Raw genomic sequence first — 19,828 nt, 5'->3', positions numbered from 1 at the left:
CCACATTATAAGATGCTTCTTTCTTAAGGACCCCCTTGGACCAACTAATTTCATTCCGAGATGTATTTGCAAATACAAGGTATTCTATTGGCAGCGTGGCTTCTTGTAGCCGAGCTGTCTTAAGACACTTTCCTGTCCTGTGCATCTCGGGGCACGTAGACACCTACACAGAAGATACACAAGCTCCGAGAAACTGGGCTCACAAGTGTCACACACACACACACACACAAAAAAAAATGAACTTTGCTATTTTCTATCCTGCTCCACTTCATTTTTTTTTTAAGTGTAGCCCGTATCCACCGAATTGATTGCAGAACCCACGGCTGGGTCGTCTGCGTCTCCGAGCACATTGCCGACTCCTCTTCCCAGACCATCCCCGAGGTCAGGAGCAACCTGCAGCACCGTTTCTACAACACAGACAGCATTTTTGACAATGTTCAGACAGCAAGAGTTAAATTTCTGCAGATGCCAAGTGCTTCCAACAGGTGCAAAGCCCTCGCGTGTGCAATAAGCCTCTGCGGCTGACAAAGTTCACTGAGAGACCCGAGAGCCGGCCCTCCAGCCCACGGCCACGGCCACGGCCACGGCCACGGCTAGGTCACCTTCCCCGAGGTCTTTTGCCTCCAGAGATTTCCTTCCAATGCCTCTCACACAATTAGCTCTCCCATCAGCCTGGGTCTCTCCTGCTTATACCACACACACACACTCCAGGTTCAGCCTGCACCCATGCCTGTGTGCTCCCTGGTGTTTGAAACTCGGTCTGCGTTACGGCCGGCTAAGGGCTGATGCCTCACACACCTGTCGTAGCTTTATGGAACCAAGTCCATCCTGCTGTCAGGTAGCTGGTGGCCGGTCGGGGATGTAGGGTGCCCTAGGCTTAACCTCCAACCAAAATATCTTCCTCTTTGCTAGCTCTACCACACGGTGCCGAGCACAGCAGCACCCTCAACCCAGCCAGCATCTCCCGGCTCAATGTCATGTCCGTGAGGAGGGGCTACAGCAGGGAAATCGGACCCCCAACAGTTGACCATGGGGAGGTTCTCAAAGCATTTTAATAATTCTCTGCTTGTGTAGCCCCCACAAGGGTAACTGATGTTCTGAAAGAGAATTCTTAAAAGAGAGCAGGGTGAGGTGTCGGCTGGTCAGCAGCAGCCGAGAAGCCGAGAGCTATCGAACCCAGGACGGCCGTCAAAGCAGAGTGAATATTCATATCCACATCTTAGATTCTCCTATAGGTTTCTCCTATAGATTTTGTGTGTGTGTGCCTTTGTGAGACCCCTTTCCTAGTCCCATTTTTTACTGCTAACAGCAGCATTCTCGGGAAGAAAGGGACGGGAGAAGACGCCCCTGCCGTGGGGTAATGCTGTAGGGTCTGAATGCGTGTCAGTCAGTGCAGCCCTCTAAGTCACCAGACTGCAGGTGGTGAAGGGGAAGGGGCTATGAGGGGGAGACAGAGCCTGAAAAAAAACAAAAACCGGCGTTGCCCCTCATCTGTGCTCTATTGGGTACCCTGGAAGCCCCCAATCACACAAATCTTGGGGTCCCTGAGGCCCCCCCTGGGGTGGGGAGTGGAGAAACTCCCCTTCGGGCAGATAAACAAGCACCTTTTGCCTATACCAGATATGTATTCCTCCAGGGAAGCATCAAAGATGGATGGGTGCAAGTTGCAGTCCCATTCCCCGGCACCTCAGGCGTCTCCTGAGTGTCCAAGGAGACACTCAGCCTGCCCCGGGGGAGTGTATTGTGCCTCCGTCTGCCTTTCTCCTCGTCCTATTCTATTGATATTATTATATCTCTTAACCAGCACACCACCGCTCAAACCGCAATTCTGATCCTCTGGACGGGCGGAGAGCCACCTGGCCGTCCTGGGACGCGCGGGATGCCGCGATCTGAGCCCAACCAACATCCCTGGTCCAGAGTTAGGGGAAAAGTGCCCACCGCTGCCTCGCGCTGCCCAGCTCTGCCCAGCGGTGGGCTACAGGATGCTAAGGGAAGGCTGCGGGTCCTCGAAACCAACGTGCCCCCCTCCCAAGGTGCCGCCAGCCAGCCCGGGCTGCACCTGCTCCGGATTAGGTTCGCCCCGGGATGCGCCAGGCATCCAAGGAATTTCGGAGGAAATGGGGAGAGGTCTCGGTCCCCAACCCTAACGCTGGCACTCCAGACCCCCATCTTCCCAGCCGTCCGCACTGCCATTGCCCACCCCGAGCGCCCGCGCCCACCGCCAGACCACCTCCGTGGAGGGCGCGCGCCGCTCCCCCAAACCCAGCCCGCGCCCCGCGCCCCGCGCCCCGCGCCCCGCGCCCCGCGCCCCGCGCCCCGCGCCCCGCGCCCCGCGCCCCGCGCCCCGCGCCCCGCGCCCCGCGCCCCGCGCCCCGCGCCCCGCGACAGCTTGCCTAACTCCGGACTCTCTCCCGGGGCTGGCGGGACCCCCACGGCCGCTCTTCTTACCTCCCCGAGCCTCCGGGGTCCCTCTCCTGCCTCCTCTCAGCACCCAGCTCCTCCTAGCCGAGCGCTTTCCCACCCGTGCCCATCCCACTTTCTCTACCTTGCCCGCGCGCCGGAGGCTCCCAGGTGGTGCCGTCCCCGGAGTAGTGGCTGCAGGAGCCAAGGTGGCACCGGTCTCCCCCCCGGGTGGGCTCTTTTGGAAACTCACCTCCCCCTGGAATGGTGCGTCCTCGGGAGAGGGGACAGGGCTCCCACCGAGCTGTCTCCGGGGACGCATGACCCTCCCAGACCCTCCCAGACCCCCGCCCACCCTTCGCGCTCTTACCCAACTCGGGTCCCTCTCCCGCCGCCGGTGCTGCCGCTGCCTCTGGTCTCCGGGACTGATAGGGTGAGTCCCAGCCCGGACCGGAGCGAGGCAGCCGTGGGTGCAGCCCCCACTCGCGGGTCTGGTGGGGGGGGTGGATGGAGAGGGGCGGGAGTGGAGGCGCACAGAGCTCTCCTCCTCGCCCCTCCCTTCTCCTGGGGACCGGAAAGGGCTGACGGGGGCGGAGGGGCTGGGGGGGGCTAAGGGGGGCTGACGCTCATCAATTCCGCATCCACCTCCTCTGCAGCAAGAGGGAGGGGGGAAGAGGGGGAAGGAGGAGGCGGGAGGGGTGGGGCAAGAGCGCGGGCGAGGCTTTAAAGAGTCTGAAGTCCGGAGAAGTTTGCGCACAGCTCAGAGCTGAGCCAGAGGAGCGAGGCGCCTGGAAGGTGAGCCTCCGGGACTTCGGGGAGATAGAGATACAGCACAGGGGGGAACGCACTTGCCTTTTGGCTTCTAGTGCAGGCTGGGACTGGGTTTAAAGTATCCCTTAAGGCGGAATTCAAGGGTCAGGTCTTGGAGAGGGGGTCCCGGGGAGGAAGGGCTGGGGGACTAACGCAGTTTGCTTTTATCTCCAACTAGGAGAGGCAGCCCCCCACATTCTGGGAGGGCTGCGCCCGTTCGCCAGCGGCGGACCTTCGGATCTTCGTGGGTTGCAGAGGTGCGCACCTCCGCGCCTCGCCCGGCACCTGGCCTCTCCCGGCCGTCCCTCTGCTGAGCTGAGCCCACCTGCCCGGCCCAACCATGAGCGGTGAGGATCTGGGGGTGGGTGGTGGGCTTGGGGGGTGTTCTCAGGGAGGGTGGACGGTGGTGGTGGACGGTGGGGGTGTCCGAGGGGACCTGGTGCTGTTTTGGCTGCAGAACTGCTGTTGGACGGTGATGGTTGAGGTTCTGATGGAGGGTCAGCTTGGTTTTGTATCTGCGTCACTTCATCTTGGCTAAGGAAAAGATGGTGGGCCTGGGAAACAGGGCTTCCTGCGGATGGCCTGTGGCTTCTGCGATGTTGTGCCTAGGCTATTTTCCTCCAAAGTTTTCATCTCCTATGCATTGGGTAGGAAAAGGTGGAAGCTGCAAGGGATGGTGTTTATGAACTAGCAGGCAATGTCGGACATCTATGTGATGCGTCATGGTTGTTTCTGGATATTGGGAATGCGGCACAGTGGTTGAATCGGGCTGCTTGTTAAGTCATGTTTTACAGAGAATTATTTTCCAACAATCATTTATGCATAGCAGCCATTCTTCACACCTATTAAGAAAAATATGTTGTGTGCATAGTTTCCAAAAGGGTGCTCTTTTTTTTTTTTTTTTTTTTTTTTTTTTCCTTTTTCCCCCCCTCTTCTTTTTCATGATGCTCTTTCCAAGCCAGGGTGAGAGACACCAAGAAAAGCCCTAACAAATTATTAATAATTCTTCCCAAAACATACATTTTGCTGGAAGTCGAAGAAAATCCAGCCGGAGTCAAAAAAAATCAGCAACGTCATTCAATTTTAGCCTATGACTCCGGCTTCATTTGGAAAATCTATGAAGTTCTATCTGAAAGCTTTAACCCAATAGCCGGTGTATATGGGAGGCAGGGGTCTACCATGGCCCTTCAGGAGACCCTCACCATACATGGCTGTAATTAACCTGAACCGAGCCATCTATTCAAGACTATTTCTTGAATTTATTGGGTGATTGACAATGAAATGTTCAAAATAAACCCAAGTGTTCCCTTGTAGTTCCTGGAACTCATCTTTCAATAGCCGAACGTCCAAGTTTGAGTCTGCCTTACGTGATAAGAGGCAGTAAATATTTTATGTACGTGGATCACCTTGGCTTACCAGGAAAGACAAATTAGGGTTGAATGCATTTGGTGGTGTGGAACTTAAATGGTATAATTTGTAATAGCATTTTGCTAGCCTACTATGTGCTTGGCTAAAGAACTCAGCAGCTTTAAACATTCAAAATTGCTGGTTTTTCTTTCCTGGCCTTATGAGAGGAACCAAGGTGATTAGATTTGCAAAACATCTTTGCAGTTTCAGTATTCTCTCTAGGGGTGGGGCGAGGGGGGGGGGGCAGGCACTCATTTCTACGCAATATTTTAACATGGCTCAAATCATCCCTCAGCTGGGATTTGCTTGGGTTCTATGCCTCTAAAATCTACTGTTAATTTTAGGAACTCGAGCTGCAAGAATAATATTGAGTCACATTGTAAAAAAAATGTTCTAATATTATTTATTGACCACACCAGTAAACACAAAGCCTTTATTATAATTCACTCATAAGAACTCATAAATAATCTCAGAGTTGAATTGTTTTATGAAGCTTAGAGCTGCAGAAATTTAGCTGATCTAAATTCACCTTGTTTCCCATTTTCCTGGGGTTTTTTGGAACTCTAGATAATGAATAGTGAAGAATAGATAAAGATAGAATTTGCTGCAGTCGGATAAGGAAATGGAGCTATGACTTAGCATCAGAGTGCTGTGGCAACTTGGCTCTTGGTGAATGTCTCAGACTCTTCGATGTTGACATGAATGAAGATATTATCTATTGTTGGTGTTTATCAGAGTAAAAACAAAATGAAAATAGGAGACTGGTGATATTTTAAATGATAGCCTAAACCAGTGTTCTAAACTCGGGCTGCAAATAAAAATCAATTAAGAACTTTAAAAAATAAATTAAAAAATAAAAATAAATAAATAAATAAATATATATATATAAATGGGTGCCCAGACCCTACCCGATACCAATTAAATCTGAGGAGTGGGTCTATATTTTGATATTTTTAAAAATATGATTGTAATGTGCAGCCATGATTGGGAACCACCGGCTGATATGGTTCCTATAGGATTTGGTAGATAGAACCTGTTAATGTCGGAGGGTCTTAGTGAAAATAGATGCTATATGTTCTATTGCCAGTCTTCTCTTTTCCTATACATTAAAAAAAAATGTACCTAACCTCATTTTGCTACGGTTATGGTATGTAATGTGTAAACATGTACCCTTTCAAAAGGGGTGAAGGAGAAAAACAATGCCATTCTCCTTGGCATACCAACTAACAAATCCCGGGTGCTGCGTATGTTCTAGAATGTTCACATAAATTATTTATTTAAAGCTTGCAATAGCTTCGTGAGGTTCCAGCTATTATTCTAATTTACATCTGAGGAAATTAAGGACCCCTTCGGTTAATAGATTTGCTCAAAGCCACAAACCAATTAAATTTAATATATGTTTGACCCCAGTCCTTCTTGTTCTGAGTTCAATTCTGTAATAAAATACATATTTACATACATAATTTATATGTTTAAATTTGACAGAATTTAAAAAAAAAAAAAAAAAAAAAAGCAGTTTTGGTTAGGAGCACAGATCCTGACATGGCTCTGCCTGGGTTTTATGCCCGACTCCATCACTTTCTAAGAAGCTGTGGGATTTTGGGCAAATAATTTAAATAATTTAACCATTCCATGCCTTAATTTCCTTTGCAAAAAGAATTTTTCTAATGAGAATTAAATGAGTTAATATTTGTAAGTCACTTTGGATAGGTGCCTGGTGCATAGTAGGTTCTATGTAAGTGTTACATGTTTTAAAATGTCATTTATTCAGAAATATTTTTTATTATTAGATGCCAAGAGTTGCATTATGCCCGATGTTACATAAAAAAATAAGACGTGTCCCAATCTTCAAGGACTTTGTGCCTAATACGGAATGACCAATACACATCAAAAATCATTCCACTCAGGAATGATATTTTCTTCCATTTTAATTTTAATTAAAATCATTATTTTGAGTGACAACTGTGTGCTCTTCAATATTAATATGATCTTACAGAGGTCTGTAAAATGAGGATTATATAACCAATGATAATAACATGTTGTCACAATGGCATTAACTTGTTTTCAATTTTAAATATCAATACACACATATACATTCAAATATATTTCGGGCTTTACTTTATGGGTTTAGAAAACTGATGATATGGAAAGGTTTCGGGTCTTTAACATTTTATGTTCAGGCTGAAGAATTGGGAAGGGGGGTGGGAATGGTAGAAAATGTCACCGGAATCTATTTCCAAATGCAATTTTCTTGAAATTTTTTCCCAAAAAGAAGTGTTGTCTAGAACATATTTTTGTAAAATAAAAAGCAAAATAATTTTAGGGTAAGAAGCGTCCATCAAGGACTACAATTAAAGGTCTCTATTCAGACCGGCTCGGCAAAACTCCTTCTCATAGGAGCCGGTTACGCTTCTTCCCCGAGCTGCTGCCCGGCATTGCATCATACCTCCAGGGTACCTGTGACACCTGAGGTACAAGATGCTGTCTTTGTTCAAATGAAAAGCCTCTCATTATTAAAAATAGCATAGGAATTGCTATTCTTTGTCAAAGAATAAGACACTCTAAACCTATGGAGCTATTTTTTCAAAGAAATAAAGTACTTGGCTCGGTGAAATAGATTCTGTTTTTGTAATCAATGGTTAACTGTTTTGTTTCCTTAAAAGTTCACTCTTTTCTCTTATCAAGTCTCAAGGTTACCCCCGATTTTCCCCAAGAATGCTGCATCGTTCCATTGCCACCCCCCTAGTTTGAATCTTTACAAAATACTTCAATATTCTCCGAACATCCGGTCACCTTCAGACTTCCTGTGCTGCAGTGTTACATAACATGGTGACGCTTGTTTACCAAGCTTCCATTTTGTGCACCATTCCTCGGTGATGCCCGGGGAAGGAAGCAAGGACGAAAGCCACTCCTCAGCCTGGCATTAAAGATGCCTCATGATATTAATTCCCATGGTATCTTTCTTATCGAAGCCAAATGACAAACTTCAGCAGCTACCCAATTCCAGGTCTGCAGCCTCAGTGAAGCCCCAAAATGGGCTGCACTTTTAACCCTTATGCCCTGGCCTGCCCCCCTCAGATTTTTATTCTATTGCCTCCAAATGGAGGTCTGAGTGACAGGGGACAGGCTTTCCCTCAGTGGCAGGGCTGCTTTGCTTTAGCATCGGTTTCTTCCCGAAACCCTAGGCCCAGCCCCTCCCTTTTATATGTCTGGGGGTTCAGAATTCACCATTTCAAATCCCCCCTTCCTTTATTCTTCAAAATGTATGCAGCATTCACCCAAAACACATCCAACAGATATCCATTCTTATCGTTTTGCTCATATTTTAAAACTCAGTATTTACTAAATGCCTATCATGTCCTAGTTGGGGGCAATGTGACAAATGACAGCTCCTGGCTCTATGGGGACTGGACGAGAAGACAGACCATAGACAATTCCACCTTGGTGTGGTAAGTGCTGCAGTAGAAAAACACCACGAATGTTCTAGAAGCAGGGACAGCACCTAGCCGGGCATCGGGGAAGCTTTTCGGTGAAGGTGACCGGAAGTGAACATGACTCAGCATTGCACCAAAAAGACAGAGAAGGAGGGGGTGGAGAGATGACGTGTGTTTCAGACAGGATACGTCTATCAGAAGCCCTAGAGGCTGGAAACATATTGATTTGGGGGAAATAACAGATATTTTAGTTGATCCCAAGGTCTACAAGGCAAAAATTACAATGGGGTTTGCGTGCCTGCAGGGTTGAAGGGTTTCATTTTATCAGGAAGACAATAGGGGTCCTAGAAGGGACTGACGCAGTCAAAATAAGGGACTGACGCAGTCAGAACTGCCATCCAGGTAGATCACTATAAGAAAATTAGGGGAAATCATAGTCTGAAAAAAGGATAGAGACAAATGAACTGGAAGCCTGAAGCCTTTTACAGTAACGGGAGAAATAATTAGGATCACCTTGTTGGAGATCACCTTATATATGTGAGGATGCCCGGAAAAAGTTGATACAGAAAATGTATGGCTCAAGAAAGAATTCTGTACCAGAGATACAGATTTGGGGGACCCACATGTGTAGGAATGGAGAATTTCACCTCTGAATAAGTAAAAAAATAAAATAAAATAAAAACAAAGGTAGAATATTAATAAGAAAAGAAAAAGACCATTTTTTTTTTTAAGGAACAATTAGAAAACAAGGCTGCAAAAAAGGCAGTGATGAAAAGCTAGATAAAAAAAAGAAACACAAAAGAATGCAGTTTTATGGAGAAGAAAGTGGGCAATTAGACAGGACATTACAAGTAAATAAAGTAGGAATAAACAATTTCAGTAGTTGGTTAAGGAATGAATAAGTGAAGAAATAGAGACACTGAGCATACACAATAATTTCAATCCCTGACATACACCCCTTCTATTATGTCCTCTTTGTGAAATCATACAATCCACTCCAGTTTAACTTACATGAGTCATCCTTCGTTAGTTTTATCTGCATAGCCAATGACCCCCACCCCCAAGCAAGAGTATATATCACATCCTGACACCTCTTTCCTCAGAGCTTCTGGAAATACACGCGTGCACACCTGTGTGTGTATACAGCATTCGTCCCTTTTGTCTCTCATTGAATTAGACTCTTAATCTCTTTATTATAATATGGATTAGGGGGAAATATGTGTCTTATAAACCCCTATCTTCAAGGATCATAATCTAGAAATCATAGTATTACAGCATCCAAATATTTCTCAAAATGTTTGTGTGCTCAAAAGTTGAATTTCAACTGGAAACCGGCCAGTTTGGAACCATACATTAGATCATTGTATAATTGTCTTATGACACTCTCCCCCTTTTTATCTGTTAATTGTTATTTCCCTGCTAGAATGAAAAAGGACAAAGCTCTCCTTTTAGTCGGTATTCCCCAAAACACACACGAGAGCTTGTTAGTGAAATGAGTTAAACTTCCTTAAATGTGGCCGTACATATCACGCTTTTATTATCCTTAAGTTACTTCTGTCACATTCAGGCTTACATTTTTCCTCTTTTAAGATTATCCACTAGCCGCTGCCCCAGAGATTCCAGCCCCTTCTCTCGGCTTCTTCCTCTAAATCAATAATTCATTCACATTTCTTATTTCCAGTTTGAGTCGGGGTTGGCTTGAGGAGCCAACTCCGCTTTCCTCAGCGAGCACTGAAAACATAGCTTACATATTCCGAACGTCGCGCTCGATTTAAGCACGCAGAACGATTCCATCAGCCCCTTGACACTTTCTTAATCACAAAGTACAGACCTCTCCTTCTCCCCTGCCTCGTGCACGAGGCTGATGCTTCCTAGTGGGATTTATAGGAATGATAGGCAGGAAAACAAACAAACAGGACACTCCTCATCTCCTCAATATGGACCAGAGCTCTGAAAGCAATTAATCCTAAATGATTTGAATTACCAATAATCAGCAAGTTAATACTGCCTAGACTTAGGAGCCCCTTTGCATGGACTTTTAAGTCAACATTTTGGGGCGCTTTAAGCTCAGCTTTTAACTCAGCGGGATTACAGGAGCTGTGGCTATCCTGATGGTAGAAGTGCAGCCTTTTGGAATAGCCTGAAATAGTCCACGCTCCTGCTATATGTCAAGTCAACATTCTAGGTAGCTCCGTACATACACAGCAATACAAAGGTAAAATGTGATATAGTTCTTTAGGCTTTCACATCTGACCCAAACCTATTTCTATTAAATAGATGTAAAATGTATTTATTGTAAACAGATAGGAATTTGGGGTCAGCCTAATATGAAAACTATATTTATTCTCTCCTGGGACCTAAAAGTAATAGCACTTATCCCAGGACTGTACGATGAAAAAACAATCTCTATTTTATAACAATAATTTTCCAAGGAAAGCTCTGCCATTTGAGGAAATGTCCTCTCTTGCAGAATATTCACGAGTCAACTTGGGCAACAGGGGAAAAAGAAAGGCAAAGTGCACTAAAGCCAAATTTAAATTTCAAATGGACTTGCCTCATACATTAATTAATCCAGGCTTTGGCATAATTATTTGTTCCCAGCCTTCCGTCTTACAGACAGAATTATTGCAGGCATGAAGGCATATTATAGAAAATCTCGGTGTCTACAGACATTGATATGGATCGAATCTCTTTAGCCCAAGATTCAAAGATGTTCCTGGCACAGAGAGCACAATAATGCAAATTGCTTTAGCACCTCTTTTCCTTGAACCCACCACAGGGCTAAAAGGTCAAGGCAATATTAGAACACTTTTTCATTTCTAACATCATATAGACCTTCAAGGTGGCATCAGGCAAAACCCCAGCAAAGCGGAGAGCGATAGCTGTTGCTCGGGGGCCAATTCAGGGGGGAAACACACACACACACACACACACACACACACACACACACACAAGAATGTACTGAGTTGCTTTGTTTCCCACTCAACATGAAAATAACTTTATTGCCTCTTATGATAAGAGATATATCCTTGGAAATTGGATATATTAATTTAGTGAATAGCAAGTTAATGAGAAAATTGGATTTTTTTCTTCTAGCTACTAAAATTTTAATAATCTGGGCAAATTGGGGAAGTAGCAACTTGGAGTCAGCAGATATCAAACTAGAAGTTGTAGTCTCATGGGGCTGCACATTAACTTGTTAAGGAGGCATTCCTAGTATTGGAGATGATGCCAGACATTTTCTTATATTTCACCCTTATTATTGATCAGGGGTCCTGTGCTCTCATTAAAGAGGAGATTGAAGCACAGACAACATATTTCACTACCAGCAGGTGACAGTGCTGCCCTAAGAATCCCAGCCTCCTGACTCCACGTCCAGTGCTCATCCCTAAAGACTTTTGAGTCGCAGGGAATCGCGAGCATTTGCAGAAAAAAATGGCTGCATGAATGTACTTCTCCATGACCCTGAGGAGAGTTAAACACGTAAATAAGAGCGGCCCTAAACTATGTTGCATAAGAGGCGGGGCCTGTCTCTCATAGTATTCCCATTTATTCCAGAATCCTGCTTTCCTGGGGGAAAAGCCCCTTTGCTTGAGTCTTTCCATAATCCCTACCCCAACTCCCTTTGTCCACCAAAATCAACTGGTGTGTGTTGGTTTTCAACCCTTGCTACACACCCTGCTGTCTGCAAATAATGTGGCAGGGGATTGAGCCCTTAATCCCACCCGGGGGAAAGAGTCTGCATTATCAGTGATTCAGGAGGCATTTCAGTTACCTGTTCCACCACTCCACCTCACTAATCAGGCTCTGTTCACAGAAACACACCTCCCCACACCTTCACAGAGCCCTGCCCTCTGTCCCTTCATCTCGTCCTGTCCACTGCACTTCGCAGTGCGTGTGACCACGAGCCCCTTTTATGCTACCCCAAATCTTCACAGCCCACTGCAAACCTTTGGGAAATGTGCCTTTTCTGAAATAAAGTTAAGTAACAACAGGAAATGTAAGTGCTGAAGCAGGCGTGCCTTGCTGATCAATTTAAATATTCCCTTAGATGTAAGCTCATGGTGGGATTGACCTTCTGGTGTCATATCCACGAGTCTAAATAGGTCTAGGACCTGCTAAAGCAAAGCTGTACCCAAGTTTACAACATATATAGCATCCTTGAAGGATATGGGTGTGTTTTTTTAATCTAATTGAAACTTACCATAACTATAGCCACGGCTCATGGCCTCTGTTGAATCTGCGATGTTTACCAACCCTTAGTTGCCTTATTATCTATTCATGCAGACAGGCATTTCTAAGTTAAATGCTAAAGAACTTTTCATAAACTACTTTGCCCACGGGACTTTTTAATAAGTATGTCAAGTTGCAGTATGCAAAACTAACTGAAATAAAAAACACCCCCCATCCTTATGACCAACTGGTACATAGGAGATCCTTAGAAATTAAGTTTCAAAGTTGGGAGTGACAGGACCATAATCTAAATAGAGCCAATTAGGAAACTTTGATCAATAGGTGTTCTTCAGCAAAGTGTAATGTCCAGTTTTCAAGAAAAGTATGTTTTCAGAGCTTTTAAGGAAACTTGAATATAAAACAGGTTCATTGAGATATTTCAATCATGATGACAGTGGTGACAATGGGAATAGTAGCAAACACTTACGTAGAGCTCACTGTGAACCAGTGGTGTCCTAAGCCTTGTATAGATGGTAACCTATTTAATCCTCACAGCGACCTCCTCAGGTAGGTACTAATCATCATCCACTTCACGCAAGGAGGAAACCGAAGCACAGAGAGGTAAGTGGCCTACAGGAAAACACACAGCTAATCCACAGCAGGCCTGGCTCCAAAGAGTAAGTATATTCTAAAAGGGAAATGTACTTATTATCAATGTATCAATATGTTCCAATTTCAGCAGCATTTATTGTGATGTAAAATATTGTACAGCCTTGCATTTTTTTCCCCAGGTCTCTCAACAGCAGATCCACAGATTTCTCCCTTTTTCTTCGAAAATAAGAGGGATTAACGAGCGGTTTTCCTTATTGTTCTAAATGTTAATCTCTGCAGCTGTCATGGGATGCACTGTGCTAATAGTATTCCACTCCGCTCTGTGGTTCACAAGAAGGGGAACTTGTGCTCACCAAGCTGACACCCCATTCACAAAAAGCAGATCAAATACAAAACCTCAACCTGTTTCATTATTTTAAAGGTTGCACCTTCTTAAAAAAAAATTTAAAAAAAGCAAAACACGGTGCTTTATGAAACCTGGTTTTAATTGAATTTTAAAACTATATTTCAATTGTTTACATGAAAATTCATCAGAAACCCATGATATACATGGTTTCAATGACAAGAAAGAAAAAAAAGTGATCTAAAAATGGCAAGTATAAATACATTGAATCTTAATTAGGCTAAAAATGGTCAAGTTTCCTATTTACTCACTTGGAGATGATAAATTTTCCAAGATCTATTTTGGAGTGTAGCAACTTTTTTCCATGGATTCTAAATGGTCTCATTTCCCTGTGCGGTGACTCGGTCAGTACTCTGTGTACTGTGCACCAGAGGGACCTGCTCACATACCCCAAGGAAAGTCTGTATGTACTTCCACATTTTAGCACCTCAGCCTTTTTTAGCAAGTGATTTTTATTTACCATTTCTGGTACATTTTTAATTTATTTACCATTGTGGTTCTTTTCTGATATTAATTTTAGATTTTTTATTTACTCTTTTAAATTCTTCATGCATTCTATTATATAATACTAGAGGCCGAGTGCATGAAATTTGAGGTGGGGGGAATTGTCCCTCAGCCCAGCCTGCACCCTCTCAAATCTGGGACCCTTCAGGGTATGTCCTGTGGGATGGGGCCTAAACTAGCAGTTGGACATCCCTCTCACAATCCAGGACGCCTGCCTATCAGCCCGATCACTCCCTAACCACTCCCCTGCCAACCTGATTAATACATAACGGCGCTCCTGCTGGCCCAATTGCCCCCACCTGCCCTCCCCTGCAGCCCGATCACCGCCAATCGCCCTTCCCTGCCTGCCATCTTGTGGCGGCCATCTTGTGTGAGGGCATGAGGATAAATTTGCATAGTATCTCTTTATTATATAGGATGTCTTAAACTAAAGCTTTCTTTTTTTCCCCTCTACCATTACAGCTCACTTTATGAATAATGCAAAAAAATAATGGACATTTCATAGAATGTTGGCCTAAAACCTGGCTGTTTTACAGTAGATTCTCCAGTTTTCCTGGGAATCAAGTGATCTTTCCAGCTGCAGGTTATCATTTTAGAGACAAGGAAATGGATGCATCATAAAGTGAGAGTATTTTATCCTCCAAAGTTGTATGAAAGTATAATCAAATTCCTGGGTAAAAAGAATGGAGGAAAAAATGTGTATACCATGCAAGTAAAAACTTTTTATTTCAGTCTAGCTGGAAAAGAAAATCTCCCCTTACCATTTCTTATGTCCACCTGGCATGATGCTATATTCTAAGTGCTCAAAATATTGCAGAATAATAACTATATTATTCTCAGTAATGCAAAATATTCATTTAGGTCAGAAAAAAAAAAGCACTTGATCTTTAACATAGAAACTCATCTTGAATGCTTTTTTTAAAGATTGATCAGTGTTATTAATCAGAGAGGAGCAACAGTCATTCAATTCAGTTCAGGTAACCATTAAATGGATAAATTAGTCAAATCAATTTAGCAGAAGCCCAAAGTTTTAAAAACATTGTGTTATACAATTCGTTGAGACCCTGTCTACATTTTTCTCTGCCAGAAAGCCAAAGAACAATGCTTTACTAACTTTGGAGGGATATGACTGGAAACAGTCTGCCTCTGGGATAACATGTTGAACCTTGAAAGATGATATAGAGCCTACTGTCTTTGGTACTTTATTGATTTAAGAGGCAGGAATTTTTCAAGCTGTCTTTTGTTATTTGATAGGTACCACCTCTTAGAGTAACAAGAAACATACATTTAAGCTCCTCTTTATATTTATTATAAACTATTGGCCGGGTGCATAAAATTTGTGCACGAGGGCCGGGGTGTCCCTCAGCCCAGCCTGCACTCTCTCCAATCTGGGACATTCCTCTCACAATCCAGGACTGCTGGCTCCTAACTGCTCACCCACCTGCCGTCCTGATTGCCCCCAATCTCTCCTGCCTGCCAGCCTGATAACCCCTTAACCACTCCCCTGCCAGCCTGATTGATGCCTAACTGCCCTCCCCTGCAGGCCTGATCACCCCTAACTGCCTTCCCCTGCAGGCCTGGTTCCCCCCCAACTTCAATTCCCTGCAGGTCTGGGTCCCCCTAAACTGCCCTTCCCTACAGGCTTGGTTGCCCCCAAATTCCCTCCTCTGCAGGCTTGGTCCTTTCCAACTTGCCCTCCCCTGCAGGCTTGATCACACCCAACTGCCCTCCCTTGCAGGCTTGGTCCCTCCCAATTGCCATCCCCTGCTGGCCATCTTGTGGCAGCCATCTTGTGGCCACATGGGGGCAGCCATCTTGTGTGTTGGAGTAATAGTCAATTTGCATATCAGGATAAAATCCCTAGTTTTAATACATCAGGTTTTGTCAACAAAAATTATCTCTCCATCAGTCTTATATATGCATATCCACTCCTAGCCTTCATTCAGATTCTTAACTCCTAATATTAGTTTATGTTAATCCATGATCTGCTTGTATATTTGAGGAATTTTCAAAATAATGTAGCATCTCCCTATCATGTTCCCTCTCCTCTCAGTCACTTGTAAATCTTCTAGAACAACCTTTTACCTTTCTCCACTGCTTAATGCACACACTCTTATTGATGATTACAGCAGATCTTATGGGTCCTAATCCCACTCCTTCACCACATAGGTGAAGAAATAAAAGAGATACGACTTCTTCAGTGTCATGGATACTTTCCCTTACTCCCTCAGTCACGTTTTGGAAAGAATAACAAGGAAATATGATTTAATTTCAATTCCATGGTGCAGCAGACAATTTTACATTTAGATGGAGAGGTGAGTACTAGAAAAAATAGTACATTCTCCATTGGGGAGTCAAGATTATCACAATATAGGCTGAGTTTATTTCTCCTTTGACTCCATGACTGTCCAGAATTTTCCAGCTAGCCACCCTCCACTCCATATTGAATTAAAAAAAAATTTTTTTTTAATTAAATTTTAAAAAGGGGGATTGCAATTCAAAGAGAACCTTCATGGTCACTAGTAGGCAGTAGGCTTAAAGATAAATGTCACTTTGGGTGACCCCTGAACTGTCCAAGCTATTGGACACCTGAAAACGTAGACTGAGGCAGGAGAAAAAGCAAGGTTATCTGGTTTTACCATTACTCATTGTATCCAAGCTGGAATATTTTTGTTGTAACATTTTCATCTTTTTTTTTTTCTTCTTCAGAATACTTTTAAGCAGAGCTCCAAAATAGATATTGCTGAGTTTTTAAGTGATAAACATGCATGTGTTTTGCTTTTAAGATTGCTCAATGTGCTTGATGAAATAACATTTAAAACTTTCTCAAGGTAATGTGTTGATGGAATTGCCTTCAGGTACATTTACATGGGACAGGTAAGTTTTCAGGCACGTGACAGAGGGATTGGCCAGAGCCTGGAACCGCGTTTGAAGTCGGGCAGCGAATGAGATTATTTTCTTCCTTTTCTGGTTTGGGGAAATCAAGAGCAATTGACAACTGTGAATGCACTAGGGGAGTGGGGATGGGAAATGTCACAAAAAAATAATGATGACTATTTTTAATTAGGCTTATGTATGCCAAATTATGTACAAACATGCATTATTTCATTTATGCCCCAAAACAACCCCGAAAGTTGGGTATTTTTATCTTCATTTTTACAGATGGGAAAACCGAAATTCAAAGAAGCTAAATAAATTAAAAAGAAGAAGAAATAGGAATAAAATAAATTATAGTTAATAATGTGTTTTGTTAATTTACAAACTAACATTTTTGAGAGCTTATGTTGGTTCTTGGACAAAATATTATTCCATTTAATTCTCACAATAAGCACAGACATTATTACTATACCCATTTTAGCCCCAAGGAATGGTGAGGCTTCGAGACTTAAAGAAAGATGATATAACTGCAGAAGCAGGATTTAAATGTAAACAGACTAACCACACAGCCCCTGGTTTGAATTGCTGCTCTGTACTACTAAGAGCAGAACACGCATCCTCGCCCTGGCCTGTTTGCTGCTCAGTTCATGATTTTCCAGGGTCCCCCAAGAACTTTAAAGTAGTAGTTCTCAGATTTGGTCTGACGGCCCATTTTGATACACAATAGACATCATCATCTTAAACGCACATAGAGAGAAGGGTGGAGGCACGCTAAAATGGAGTTGCACTGTCTGTCCACAAAGATCAAAGACAATGTCAGGAGTTTCTGCTGCCCCTAATTTTAAAGGCATGTTCCATTGAAAAAATTGCACTTTTTGTGCTTAAACATTAAAAATTATAAACGTATCAACCCTATGCCCCCTGCCTCACATTGGGGAGAATGAAAGAATTGTATTTATTCATAAAGTTAAAAAAGCTGGGCTCTTTTAAAAAAAAGAGAGAGAGAACAATGCTTTTAGGGAATGAGGGGTGGTACACAGGGCAAACTCTGCAAATTTGCCTAAGATGAACCTTGATGCCAGCAAATACCACTGTATAGTTTTAGTGTTTTTTTTTAAATCTGCAAGAAAGCAAGTTAAACTTGCAAGAAAAAGTTATCCGTGTATAAATATGTTTTTACAGAGCAGCATTCTCCATTTACAAGACACCGGAGCTTTGTCGTGTATGGGGACGCAGTTTAGAAAGTTCTATCACTTCTAGTATTTCATGGGACCTGCACCTTGTACTCCCCAATGTCCTGCTGCTGTGGCCAGAGGTGGTTGCAGAATATGCCACTGATTAGTATTGTTTGACCACTCTTAGCTTCAGTCTCCTTTACAAAAGGGGATTATTCTAATTTAAAATATTTTTTTACATTTTATTTTTCAATGACAGTTTACGTTCAATATTAAATTGTTAGTTCCAGGTATCCAGCATTGTGGTTAGACAGCATTGTGGTTACACAGTGCTCCCCAGATATTTCCAGTTCCCATCTGGCACATACATAGTTATCACAATATTACTGACTTTATATCCCTGTTTGTAACTGCCAATCTGTGCTTCTTAATCCCTTCACCTTTCTCAGGCAACCCCCTCCATACCTCCTCCCCCCAGCAACCATCAGGCTGCTCTCTGTATCTCGGAGTCTGATTTAAATAAAGGAAGAGAAGTGCTGAGCAATGGTACAAGGCAGAGAGCAGTCGATAACTGCTATCTGTTATAATAATGAGTATAATCCTCATTTTACAGCTCATAAAACTGTAACGCAGATTAAATCATGAGCGAAAGTAGCTCCGTCTAGTTAAGTGATGGAGTTAGGGCTTGAACCCCACTCTGTCATACTCAAAGCTTCTTTTGGGTTGCCCCATCATCCAGCATTCTACGTGAATCCCAAACTTCCTTTTCACTCTCCATACCACAGGTCCAGGAACACTAAACCCCTGAGCAATCCCATTGATGTAAACGTGCCTCCATCATTCTGTGGAAGTGTGTTTTAGATGATGCTGGCCATAGGAGCACAGCACTTAAATTTCTCTGTAGGAAAATCAGATGAGATTTTAAATAATATATACATGCCCATCTAATCAAAATAACATTAAAGCAAATACAAATAGGAATGGAAGTTGTAAAGATCACCAGATGATATGAAAAGAAAGATTCTTCAGTGCATAAAGGAGGCAGTAGCTGAAGGCCCTCAGTTTAATGAGAAGATAAAAGTTGAAAGTGGACCCATAATTTCCATATCTATAAAAGAGAGCTTGTTGACTGAATAGTGGATGCTAGCAGATAATAGTATATTTACCTAAATTAAAGACACGGATAGTGTTGTCTTTATTCTTAACTATTTAAAAATTATAAATGTATCAAAAATTATAAATTTCTTGAATAGTGACTTCATCTCCTTAAGATGGAGGATTGTAAGTGGAAGATTAGAGGGAAAAAAAAAAGTGGATATATTACTGATTCCTTGGCCAAAGCTTTATTTTCATCATTATCCTGAAGAATAAGAAGTTTCTGTCTTTTTAAAGAGAAAAGAGAAGTATGACTATATTAGACCTTACAGTGAGCAAATGAGGAAGGGAAGGCAATTTCTTTGCTTTCAGAGGGGTTTTTTTCTAGACGGAGCACTCTAATTTAGAGTTCCATCTCTTGAGTTCATCAGAGATCTAGAGCTTAAATAGCTACTTAAAACGTATTGAGAGACAAGTGTATACTCAGTGTTCGCTGTGCTATGAGAATGATTATCTTGAACTTCACTAACTTAACAGTTAAGTTTTATATCTTCCCGTGACTTAGGGTGTGAGAGCTTGTTACATGGCGTGTCAGCCACCAGACAGGGCAGATAACAAGGCAGGGTCTCCCAAGGAAGGTTAAAAGTTATGACGTTAGCCGAAACCGGTTTGGCTCAGTGGTAGAGCGTCAGTCTGCGGACTGAAAGGTCCCAGGTTCGATTCCAGTCAAGGGCATGTACCTTGGTTGTGGGCATATCCCCAGTAGGGGGTGTGCAAGAGGCAGCTGGTCGATGTTTCTCTCTCATCGACGTTTCTAGCTCTCTAGCTCTCTTCCTTCCTCTCTGTAAAAAATCAATAAAATATATTTTTTTTAAATTATGACGTTAACTTATACACATTAATCGTTAGGCAGGGACAAAGGTGAGAGTACACAAGAG

The 19,828-nt window shown here is 43.4% G+C and overlaps 1 protein-coding gene across 2 annotated transcripts in view; it reads left to right on the top strand.

Annotated features, from left to right (window-relative positions):
- The first annotated feature begins 3,151 nt into the window (after positions 1-3,151).
- CALCR (calcitonin receptor) overlaps positions 3,152-19,828 on the top strand; it is a 61,716-nt gene continuing 45,039 nt past the window's right edge. For both annotated transcript variants that reach the window (XM_084897573.1, XM_084897572.1), the window contains exons 1-2: positions 3,152-3,195; positions 3,389-3,557. In XM_084897573.1, coding sequence (XP_084753699.1) covers positions 3,551-3,557 — 7 coding nt within the window. In that variant the 5' untranslated portion in view covers positions 3,152-3,195; positions 3,389-3,550. The remainder of the gene's footprint in view (positions 3,196-3,388; positions 3,558-19,828) is intronic.

This window comes from Pipistrellus hanaki (assembly GCF_964339955.1).
Source record: "Pipistrellus hanaki genome assembly, chromosome: 10".
Classification (NCBI taxonomy): domain Eukaryota; kingdom Metazoa; phylum Chordata; class Mammalia; order Chiroptera; family Vespertilionidae; genus Pipistrellus; species Pipistrellus hanaki.
This window is presented reverse-complemented; position numbering and strand designations above follow the sequence as displayed.